The 11833-nt window shown below is 37.9% G+C and overlaps 1 protein-coding gene across 2 annotated transcripts in view; it reads right to left on the bottom strand.

Moving 5' to 3' along the window:
- Positions 1 to 1434: 1434 nt before the first annotated feature.
- LOC119796490 (hexokinase-4-like) overlaps positions 1435 to 11833 on the bottom strand; it is a 30568-nt gene continuing 20169 nt past the window's right edge. For both annotated transcript variants that reach the window (XM_038305077.1, XM_038305076.1), the window contains exons 5-11: positions 11495 to 11614; positions 11297 to 11392; positions 11041 to 11140; positions 7275 to 7458; positions 6468 to 6623; positions 6136 to 6369; positions 1435 to 1731 (exon numbers count right to left, since the gene is read on the bottom strand). In XM_038305077.1, coding sequence (XP_038161005.1) covers positions 1530 to 1731; positions 6136 to 6369; positions 6468 to 6623; positions 7275 to 7458; positions 11041 to 11140; positions 11297 to 11392; positions 11495 to 11614 — 1092 coding nt within the window. In that variant the 3' untranslated portion in view covers positions 1435 to 1529. The remainder of the gene's footprint in view (positions 1732 to 6135; positions 6370 to 6467; positions 6624 to 7274; positions 7459 to 11040; positions 11141 to 11296; positions 11393 to 11494; positions 11615 to 11833) is intronic.

Here is an 11833-nt window from a genome sequence, read left to right as displayed (position 1 = left end):
TGGATTTATGTGTTTAGATTTTTGCTTCTGTTACCCTTTTTATTATTAAACATTCAAGTAACCACCTCAAGCTTTTGTCTGCATTTGTGTCCTGTCAAATCACCTTCTCTGTGACAGGTTGGAGTTTGAAGAGAATGACCAAATAGTCAGGGGTCTCCCAAAAACGGAGTGAAAAATCAGGATTCTAGGGGCCTTTGATTGGCAGCAGCCCAGAGAGGGCGTTTATAAAATTATAATACTGGAAAAAATGATTTGACACACATTTATTGTATTTAGAATGTATTGGATACACTTTTAAAACAATGTAGATATAGCCCTTTTGTCACTGTCTTCCTGGTTGCTTATTTCTTTTCATAACAGCTTTATCATTTCATACATTCCTGCTCTTCTTTTAAGCTCTCTAAGGGCTCAAATGAAAGCTCAAGATTTTAGCTTGGAATATGAAGCTACAAAGAAAGCTAAGGTTACAATCTGAAAAAAATTTTTGGAAAAAAAGTTTTAATACTGAACAGTTACAGACTAGCACTAGATACTTCCTGACTGACAGCCTTTTAAGTTATAAACTGAAACCAGTTGATTCAATGGCAGACTTAAAGCTACAGTGTGTAACTTTTAGCGACATCTAGCGGTCAGACTGCAGACTGCAGCAAGATGAACATCTCCCCCCCACCGCTTCTCCCCCCCAACAGTACGGCGAGCGTTACGGGACAAAATGTCTTCCACGACGTCCGCATCACCTACCTTCTCAAGTGATGAGGTTTGTTTACATAGATAATTTTACAGATAGTATTTCATTAGTCTGTGTAGGGTATAGATTTCATGTAGACTTAAGATAATAAATATACCCGTTAATTTTTCTACATTGTTGTGACGTTTTGGCGATCTCGCAATCGCTAGTTTGTTGGCTCTGGGCTGCCGTAGCGCAATGATGTCTGCCTCCATGGCTGCGAGACCCGCTCCTATGTAATTATAAATAACGAATTCTAAGGCAACTCAAATATTAAGGTTAAGAGGCTGAGCTCGTAGATGATGATAAATAACATAGTTATGTATAATATATTACATTTCTGACTGTATATCCCTGTAATTATTACACACTGTAGCTTTAATAAGATTCAAGATGGCATAAACCATGGATATGAAGTCATGAAGATAAAAAATTATTAATCTAATTAAAAAAGATTCAATAAAAAACCCACAGAACATGAGTAAAAATTTCAAAATCTTTATTAAGCTAAAGATTCAAAATGCCCATTGGAGCACAAAAGCTGCACAAAAGCTGTCCAGCAACTCAACAAATTTACTTCTACCAGACATATTAAATGATTGTTTGCTATTTCAGGTATTATGCATGATGCATCTTATATTTGGGAAGACATTTGTTTTAAAGCTAAAAACAAATCATATTTGTAAAAAATATCAAAATAATCTAACTTTTTTTTTTTTTTACAAAGCGACACTTTAGAGTGAAAAGAAAATACACTTTTTTTCCGGCTGTAACTTTTAAAAATGTCTTAAATAGCCCCCTCTCAATAATCTTCTTCGTCCTCCTCCTCCTCATCTTCGTCCTCTCCATCACTGTCGTCCAAGAGGTGTGACTGGACAGCCAGTCGCTGAGCCACAGCTGCAACCATGGCAGCACCTTTTCCACTTCCGTCCTCTGAGACAAGAAAGCTGATTTCACATTTGGGGGCTAGGAGGCGCACTGCTGCCTGGAGCTCATCACTGAAACTGAAAACAAATAGATACAGATTTTAAGAGACTCAAAAGTACACTATATTGCCAAAAGTATTTGCTCACCCATCCAAATTATTGGAATCAGGTGTTCCAATCACTTCCATGGCCACAGGTGTATAAATTCAAGCACCTAGGCATGCAGACTGTTTTTACAAACATTTGTGAAAGAATGGGTCGCTCTCAGGAGCTCAGTGAATTCCAGCGTGGAACTGTGATAGGATGCCACCTGTGCAACAAATCCAGTCGTGAAATTTCCTCGCTCCTAAATATTCCACAGTCAACTGTCAGCTGTATTATAAGAAAATGGAAGTGTTTGGGAACGACAGCAACTCAGCCACGAAGAGGTAGGCCACGTAAACTGACGGAGCGGGGTCAGCGGATGCTGACGCGCATAGTGCGAAGAGGTCGCCAACTTTCTGCAGAGTCAATCACTACAGACCTCCAAACTTCATGTGGCCTTCAGATTAGCTCAAGAACAGTGCGCAGAGAGCTTCATGGAATGGGTTTCCATGGTCGAGCAGCTGCATCCAAGCCATACATCACCAAGTGCAATGCAAAGCGTCGGATGCGGTGGTGTAAAGCACGCCGCCACTGGACTCTAGAGCAGTGGAGACGCGTTCTCTGGAGTGACGAATCGCGCTTCTCCATCTGGCAATCTGATGGACGGGTCTGGGTTTGGCGGTTGCCAGGAGAACGGTACTTGTCTGACTGCATTGTGCCAAGTGTAAAGTTTGGTGGAGGGGGGATTATGGTGTGAGGTTGTTTTTCAGGAGCTGGGCTTGGCCCCTTAGTTCCAGTGAAAGGAACTCTGAATGCTTCAGCATACCAAGACATTTTGGACAATTCCATGCTCCCAACTTTGTGGGAACAGTTTGGAGCTGGCCCCTTCCTCTTCCAACATGACTGTGCACCAGTGCACAAAGCAAGGTCCATAAAGACATGGATGACAGAGTCTGGTGTGGATGAACTTGACTGGCCTGCACAGAGTCCTGACCTCAACCCGATAGAACACCTTTGGGATGAATTAGAGCGGAGACTGAGAGCCAGGCCTTCTCGTCCAACATCAGTGTGCGACCTCACAAATGCGCTTCTGGAAGAATGGCCAAAAATTCCCATAAACACACTCCTAAACCTTGTGGACAGCCTTCCCAGAAGAGTTGAAGCTGTTCTAGCTGCAAAGGGTGGACCGACGTCATATTGAACCCTATGGATTAGGAACGGGATGTCACTTAAGCTCATATGTGAGTCAAGGCAGGTGAGCAAATACTTTTGGCAATATAGTGTATTTTAGACTGTAACATATGAACTGTTTCTGTTTAGAGACATTTTGGTTTGCACTCCCTTCCTCTGGGGTCCATTAAAAAAAATAAAACATTGAATTTCACTGTTTCAAGGTCAACATCAAGTTCTATCTCCCAGTAAAAGCTTACAGCAGTCATTAAGTTGATAAACTGAGCTGTTTAAGAAACGGCAAAACATTATTTTAAGTGACATTTCTGTGACAAACTGAAGCACCCCCTAAGTGGCGAGAGGGATATTAAAAAAAAAAAGTATTAAAAACACTTTGCACTATTTAAACATTTCTTATGAATATTTTGAGAAATTATTTAGATTTTTTTGGTTTTTCTATTACGTGTATTTGGATTTTGATTTAATTATTTTGAGGCCTAATCAACACAAGTTCATGGAAGTTAAATTGTCATGGCAACGTCAAGCAAGCTAGAGCGGGGTATGCGCGTACGGCAGCAGATTAGTAAATTTACATAGTTTATCTCCGTAAGTCAGAGCGCACCCTGTAACCAGGCGGGGCACCCTGCCTGTAGCTCAAAGTAAGAGCATGGTCCGTCAGCGCACTTTAATATCTGTTCATGCAGTCTAACGTTACATAGTATTTTAGAGTGTTATTTTGTTCTTGGGTTCTTTGTGTAATGGTATAATAAAATAATAATTTCCTTATGATTTGTGTAAAAGGAGTTTGGAGCTAATAGTCACGTGTGAGATAAACACAGTGACTCAGGTTCATGCAAGCTGACCAAAGCTACATTGTTATAGTGTTATTGTGAAGTTTAATTAATAGTGTATATATTCACCTGAGAACTGATGATGTCTGTGTTTCACAGAACCTGGTTGCCTGCACTGTATGAAGGACCAACTCTGCCATATTTAAAAATAAATACAGAAATAAATAAATGCTCAATAAATGTATAAGCATACAATTAATTGCCAACAAAAAAGTGAGACATAAATGTATATAACTCTTAATTAGCTTCTTTATTTATTTGCCTTTGTAATATTTACCTTATTTATTTTTCTGTCCTTTATAATCTTCAACTTTATTTTTTAATTACTTATATTTTTAAGTATTTATTTATGTGCATGTTATTATATTTTTGTCTGTTTTATTCTTCCATTGTATTTTTTTACCTTAGTTATTTCTTCGCCGCTGTTTTTTCTCTCTGCCATTTTTACATTTCTCTATGCATTTCTATCTCATTATGCAAATGAGGAGGGGGTGTGTCCTAGAGAGTCAACTTCTGCTCATTGGTTGGCTTGGCGGTCCATCTTCTTAACTCACAGAGCTCAGAGTACTAAGTTAAATGTTCTCTTTTCTGTTGCTGTTGTTCAATAAAAGTACGTTTTAAGATCATTTGAGGCGAGAATATTATACTTTTAAGCATCACCATATGGCCCATTCACAGATTTAATGCGTAATTTAAAAGAAAATGTGACGAACTTGAGAGGACCGCGGCACCAGCGGAGCTCCGAAGCTGACGGCAGCCAGGTCCGACCACAGCCCATCTGCAGCGGCCCTCTCTCGGCATAGCCGTGTGTGAAGCGTGTTGGTTAGCATTTTACTACATCGGTCGAATCTACAGGAGGAGAGTCTGATGTCGAGTCTGAAGTCAGAACTTGAGTAGGGACTTTGCCAAACTTTGCCAAATACAACAAAAAATCGCCATCATAGCCTGGCTATAGACCTGGCTGCCGTCAGCTTCGGAGCTCCGCTGGTTGCCACGGTCCTCTCAAGTTCGTCACATTTTCTTTTAAATTACGCATTAAATCTGTGAATGGGTCATATGGTGATGCTTAAAAGTATAAGGTTCTCGCCTCAAATGATCTTAAAACGTACTTTTATTGAACAACAGCAACAGAAAAGAGAACATTTAACTTAGTACTCTGAACTCTGTGAGTTAAGAAGATGGACCGCCAAGCCAACCAATGAGCAGAAGTTGACTCTCTAGGACACACCCCCTCCTCATTTGCATAATGACATAGAAATGCATAGAGAAATGTAAAAAGGGCAGAGAGAAATAAACAGCGGCGAAGAAATAACTAAGGTAAAAAAATACAAAGGAAGAATAAAACAGACAAAAATATAATAACATGCACATAAATAAATACTTAAAAATATAAGTAATTAAAAAATAAAGTTGAAGATTATAAAGGACAGAAAAATAAATAAGGTAAATATTACAAAGGCAAATAAATAAAGAAGCTAATTAAGAGTTATATACATTTATGTCTCACTTTTTTGTTGGCAATTAATTGTATGCTTATACATTTATTGAGCATTTATTTATTTCTGTATTTATTTTTAAATATGGCAGAGTTGGTCCTTCATAGCACGGAAGTGTATATGACAATAAAAAAGTGAATCTCAATCCATTTACTTATTTTGTTTGATTGTATTATAAAAAGGCCTCCAGGCTATTAGGTTTTTTTTTTTGGACTAAAGACCAATGAGCCTATTTTGTATTTTAAATAGGCCTATAGGCTCATAGGACTTTTGTCCATAAAAAACAAAAAAAATGTTCACAGCACACCTAGTTATGTTACAACCCTATTATGTATTCACTACACATGTTGCGAGTTTCTTCTGGAATGACATCAGATTTTACTTAAAAGGGATATTGTATAACAGTTTTCGTAAGCGAAGAACTGGTTTGTAGTCTCCTGTTATATGTTCACTCATAGGCAGGACTAAAGTCATGCAGCCTGATTGATTGATTGATTGGTTGACTGACTGACTGATATGTCTGCAGAGAAGTAGACTTTCCCCTCCTTTGGCAGGCAGCCAATGGGTAAATAGTCATTAGTTTCTCTATGCATTCCATTTTCCCTTCTGTTTTTTTATTTTTTAATCAAAATATGGAGGTTCTAAGAAAAAAATAAGTCAAAACTCTGACTTGAAGAGTGGTTACTTTTCTCACTAGCACCAACCCTAAAAACCAGTATGGTTGCCACATGTATAAAACGGTAACAGATTAAGAGTAAATATTAGCATTTTACAGTCTCAGCTAGAAGAAATGGTGCCACAGTATTGCAACAAAATAAAAATCTAAAAAGTGATCAAAAATTATAACTTCTTATAATTAACTATGTCATCTTTTCTCTTACTTGGGATGTTTTCTATACACTGTCCCATCCACTCCTACGGTGGTCTTCAGGTGGTCTAGCCCTCGGTTGACACGAATACGGTTGGCGATTGTTGCCAAACCAGCAGCACAGAGACGAGCAGAGCGTGAGGAGATGGTGTCACAGACAAGTCGCACAACGCAGGCATCAACCAAATCCCACTTTAAATCCAGTTTGGTCAAAATCTTTTGGACATTTTCCAGACCTCTGTCAGGCCTGAACAAACAGGGAAAAAAAACCACTCCATATATGTTAATAAAAGTTTAGATGTGATCTTATTAAGAAAGAATCTAGAAAAAGAAAAGGACACTTACTCTTCAATTTCAGAAATGAACTTTGTCTCAAACCTCCCTGGAGTAAGCAGTGCCTCAGATGCCACCCCTTTAAACAACAGCTTCTCCTCTGTTAGCTTCCCTAGAACCAGCCGAACCACTTCCCCCAGATACATCCCACTGATCATCTTCTCAAAGCTGCAGAAAAACACATCTTCAGTAAAGTAGTAGATAAAAATATATTTTGCTTTAGTCTGTTGCCCTCCAGTGGCCAAATGTCAACGTGGGAACTTCATCTTTTACATGGCTCCAAAGCTAAGTAACTGAAATGTAATTGAAATTCAGGTTATGATACATGTAAGTATTACTTTATCTAAAGGTGAAGACAAACTGTGAACCATTGATTTCTTTGGTCATGAGAACATTGTCTGCATATTTATGCAAAAAAAGTGCCTCCTGCTATGCATGCGCAAACAGGTTTACTTTTTTAAATACAAGCAAACCTATAAAACATGATGCCCTTGGAATTTAGTAAGATGTGACCTCATTTCAGTTGATGATTTCCTATTAAATAAGTGTTGAGCTTTGATCTCATCCCAGCTGCAACTAAACATGCAGGTGTGGTGTTGAATGAGATATGCGTCAGAAGGAAACTGAAGCTGAAAAATGTTTTGTCAGGTGCTCAAATTCTTTGAAATATGGAAACATTCAAATAAGTTTTGTTGAAAAGAGACACAAAAAAAAAGAACCTCAGCTATCAAGTACTAATTGTTTAAAAAAATGGTGGATAATTTTGTTTGTCTTTTATAAAAAATTTTTATGTGTATTTGAGTTGGAGCTAAAACCTACATGTGGACTCCAGGGTTGATGGAAGTCTTGTCCACTACTTTGTCGAACTCTGTCAAAATGTCTTCAAGGGAACCATCATCTCCAAAGCCTCCCCACTCCGTGTTAATACACATCCTTCCATCCTCACCCTCCACACGTTTCACATTTTTCATCTCCTCCATATAGCAGGCATTGGTTCCTGTTCCTGTGGACGAAGAGGAGTTGTTTACCAAACAAAGCAATGGAAATTAGATTTCTGAGAATAATGTTTTTGTTTTTTCTGAATTCTGTTGGCTTAATACATGACAATCAATTTGCACTTATTTCTTTATACTTGGTTTGTTTTTTCTAGTCATTTTGTGTTCATTAGTGACTTAGAAGTGATGATGCCTTATTGGGCATTAATTGCATCAGCAAAGTGGTAATTTCATAGAGCTTTAGTACCACCACCTGTTGGCCAAGTGCATAATCAGTGCATAATCAGTAAGCAATATAATCTGCGGTGTTTGTGTGTTGTTAGGTTAATCAGCTTCTCTAAATTATCCCTAGGTTTGAGTGTGTGTGTGTGAATGGTTGATGGAATGGCTACCTGTCCAGAGTGCTGCAGAGTGCGCTTTATCCCAGCTGGGATAAAGCGTGTAAGAAAATGGATGGATGGATGGATGGATGGATGGATGGATGGATGGATGGATGGATGGATGGATTTCTATCCTTTAGCTCCTAGAAATTATCATCAATATGTAATGCCTTTTCCTTTCTCTTATGATTATAGGCTGTATACAGTACATTTTTGAACATGTGTAAATTTTAAATGTAAAATCAAATGATAGGGAATGCTTTGTATGTTTTTCTGTGGAACATGGCAGAGGGCACTCAACATCGGCGTCGCCAGACCCCATTTACTGGGGCACGTGCCCCAGTATAAATGAGATGTGCCCCAGTATAAATCTCATGAATATTTGCAACAGTATTACATTTTTTTAATGCATCAATTTAGATATTTCCAACGGAAGGAGACGTATATTTCTACTCAAATGCGCAGCAAGTGTGTTGGTAACTCCAAATTGAGGATGTATTAGCGCCCCGACGTCAGCGCATGTCACTGCATGAACTGCAGGTAAATTAACACGCTGCTCTCAACTGAGTTGGATGGGACACTGTGCGGCGGCGACGCATTTTTTAGTTTAGTTTCTTACCTGTCAATTTTATTATTTTCCCAGTGAAACCACATGATTTATAGGCTACTAACTAAAAATTACTGCATTGGTTTGTAGATGGATATCAGGAAATTCCTCACACGACGCAGAGACAGGGAAGCAGTAAAACAAGATGAGAGAGAGAGAGGTAAGGTCCCGTAATGAATTAGTGATTTAAGCTAACTAGTTACATTAGCAACGTTATAAGTAATATGATAGATATTTACATAATTATAAATTTGCGTTTTTTTTTATGTTTGCTGTAGAGAATGAGAATGCAGGTGCTGGAGTAGGAAAGGGAGGAGGAGGCGAGACTGACAGGCAAGAGACAGGTGAAGGACAGGAGAGACAGGACCATGAAGGTGATGAGGATGCAACAACCAGCTTCCACAAACAAGAAGGGGACATTAGTGACTTAGGGGGAAAGCATGATGGTCCTAAACAAGTGAAGTTGTCCCACAATCCCCAGCACAAATTTGGAGTAAAAAAAACGTTAATTTAATTCAAAATGGTTTGAGCTTTTCCTGGTTAAAAAAGAAAGCCTTATCATCAAGGATATGCAGTGTGTTTTCAACTTGCTTGATAACACCATGTTCCCCACACTAACGCAGGTCATCCAGATCTCCATCACAATCCCAGTCTACAGCTGGAGTTGTGAAAGGTCATTCAGTGTGTTGAGAAGGATCCACACTTGGCTGAGGTGCACAATGGGACAAGACAGGCTCCATTATGTTGCTATTTTATCAGTTGAAAAGGAAGAACTTTCTAAGCTGAGTCACAAGTGATTGACCACTTTGCAAAAATGATAAATAGGAGGTACACTTTAATGCTCAAAAAATAAAAGGAAAACTTAGCTCAGGATGAGTTAAAATTTCCCCCGAACTAAAACTCTGTAACCTAGGAATTAATGATTACTTCAGAATGTGTATAAGGAAACTTTTTATATGTCAAAGTTGTTGATGTCTTATTTTTTATAGCTGCAATGTTGAAAATGTTCATGTTTGTTAAAACAAATATGCTCTTATACTCATTATCTCAACTGGTAATTTTGGTAGGAATGTATCAGGGTTGGGCAGTGTGCTTGTCTGTATTTATGTATAGAAGGAGGGGCGTATGCACTAGGGGGCCGGTGCCCCAGTAAAGCTTTGTGCCTAGCAACGCCCCTGGCACTCAACAAGTTTTTGGTTGTAATCAGTTATTTTTAAACTATTTCTCCAGTCTTAGAAAGACCAGTTAAACATAAAACCAGAACCAATTGAAAGACTTTTGTTAGTAAGAGGCTGTCTGCAGATGTTCCCCATTTTAAAAGAAGAGAAGAATTTTCATAATGTTCAATTAAAGTTTTAAATATCTACAGCTATTAGAGATATACCCAAGAAGCTGCGGTACAACAGAAAGTTAGTTTTCAGATGTATCATAATCTAGCAATAATCTAACACCAGAGCCACTCCGTTCATTGAATATGAGACAAAACAGTAACAGAGTCTCCAGAGGCTGTATAAACTGTGAATGCAGGATTCTAAACTGCAGGAAGTCATTTGGCCATTTCAGCTTTTCTTTCTATGGTCCAAAGTTGTGGAACATTTAGCCAAACAAGCTGAGGTCTATATCTGAGTTCAGTGTGTTTATTGTTAATCTAAAATTCTGTCTTAAAAGTCACTGTCCCCATTTGTGAAAAAACACCGTGAGAGAGGGACTTTTTAGTGTGTATTTGCCTTAGTCGATGTGGCCAAGTTTTTATTACGTGCTGGGGACAGTTTCCTAAGAATATGTTAAATTTTTCTGGACTTATAGGTACTTGTAGGAACCAACAACTGGTCCCCAGGAGGAGAAGTTCTCCTCTTAGGGTGGGGGTTAGGTTCAGGTCTAGGGTGAGAATGGAGTTTAGGTTATTTTCAGGTTTAGGCATATGTTGGTTATGGTTATGGGTAGGTCAGGGTAAGGGTTGAACAGAAGTCAATTGAAAGTCCCCACAATGATAGCATGACGCAGCATGTGTGTGTGCATGTATGAATGTCCTGTTTGGGGTCGAAAGTCTTTAATATAATAATATAATAATATTTTAATCTATAGGTGATTTAAAAAAAATAGCATTAGCCCTAAACACTTTGTGCATCTTACCATCAGCGTCTGTTAATGTCTGGTACTATGTTGTCCCTTTTAAATAAATAAATAATATAAAAATAAAACTTTAAATCATGATTACCATGATGTATTACCATTATGCAATTTTATTGTCTTTTACTGAGCAAATTACTCATGTTCGCTTTTATTATATTATTATTTATTGAATTTTTTTCCAAAATGTTTTAATCTTATTCTATTTTTTGTTTTTTATTGTCTTATAATGAAATTTCTATAGCAGTGTTCTTATGTGTGAATGCAGTGTGACACACAGTTTGGACTATGTAACAGCCAGAGTCTGTACCCAAATTAAATTTCCTTTGGGACAATAAAGTTCTAAACCTAAAATCTTTTATTGTGGACTTTAATTTTCTATTTTCACATTTATTTTCTTTCTCTTAGATCAATAAGCGTATATGTGGACAAATCCAGGTTTATGCAATGTTTCATTCACACTTTTACTTTACCGATGATCATCCCAATCTCGCAGCTCTGATCCCTGTACCCACAGCTCATCATCGTGCCCACTGTATCATTCACCATAGCAACCGAGCCAATGTTATAGTCCTGTAAAGACAATGTTGTTCATTGTGATGAATTGAGATCTGTATTATAAAGAGAAGTTTTAAACTTGTGAAATGTAGAAAATTAGTATAATGAGCAACTATTTTTTTAAGATCAGGTAATGGAATATTTAGGGATTAGTAAGGATTATTCACCCACCCCTTTCTTACGGATGGCGTCTTTCAGTAGTTTTACCACATCCTCCCCCTCCACCCCGGAGCAGTTGAAACCTTTAGTCCAGCGGATCAGGATGCTCTGGTCACACAAAGGCAAACATTTTGTATTACAAGTAAAATCAGTCTTCATTTGAGTGAATAGTGGTAAACCTCTGAGTTGTATTTGTGTATTAATAAAAACCTTGTCAATTTCTTTTTGTTCACAGGGAAAAGAGAAGGTAAAACCCAATGGAAGAGTCTTTCCTTTTAGTTTCTGAGAGCCGAGAAATTCACCAAGACAGGCTGCGATGTGGTCAAAAAGCTGAAAAGATACACACACACAACAAATATATTGTTTAAAGGCCAACAAACACTCAGCAAATGCAGAGTTTTTTTTTAAAATCTGAAAATGAGGACTTTCCAGTTTTGCAGTTGTGTTTTTTTTTTATTTAGCCAGAAAGAACCCGTTATTGTTTTTGCAACAAGTAAAAACCTAATTTCACGTTTATTTAGTATTATTAATTAATCTTAGAATTTAGAA

Source organism: Cyprinodon tularosa, unplaced genomic scaffold (genome assembly GCF_016077235.1).
Source record: "Cyprinodon tularosa strain WSP-4 unplaced genomic scaffold, ASM1607723v1 ctg550, whole genome shotgun sequence".
NCBI lineage: Eukaryota > Metazoa > Chordata > Actinopteri > Cyprinodontiformes > Cyprinodontidae > Cyprinodon > Cyprinodon tularosa.
Note: the sequence above shows the minus strand (reverse complement) of the source record. Positions and strands in the feature narration are given on the sequence as shown.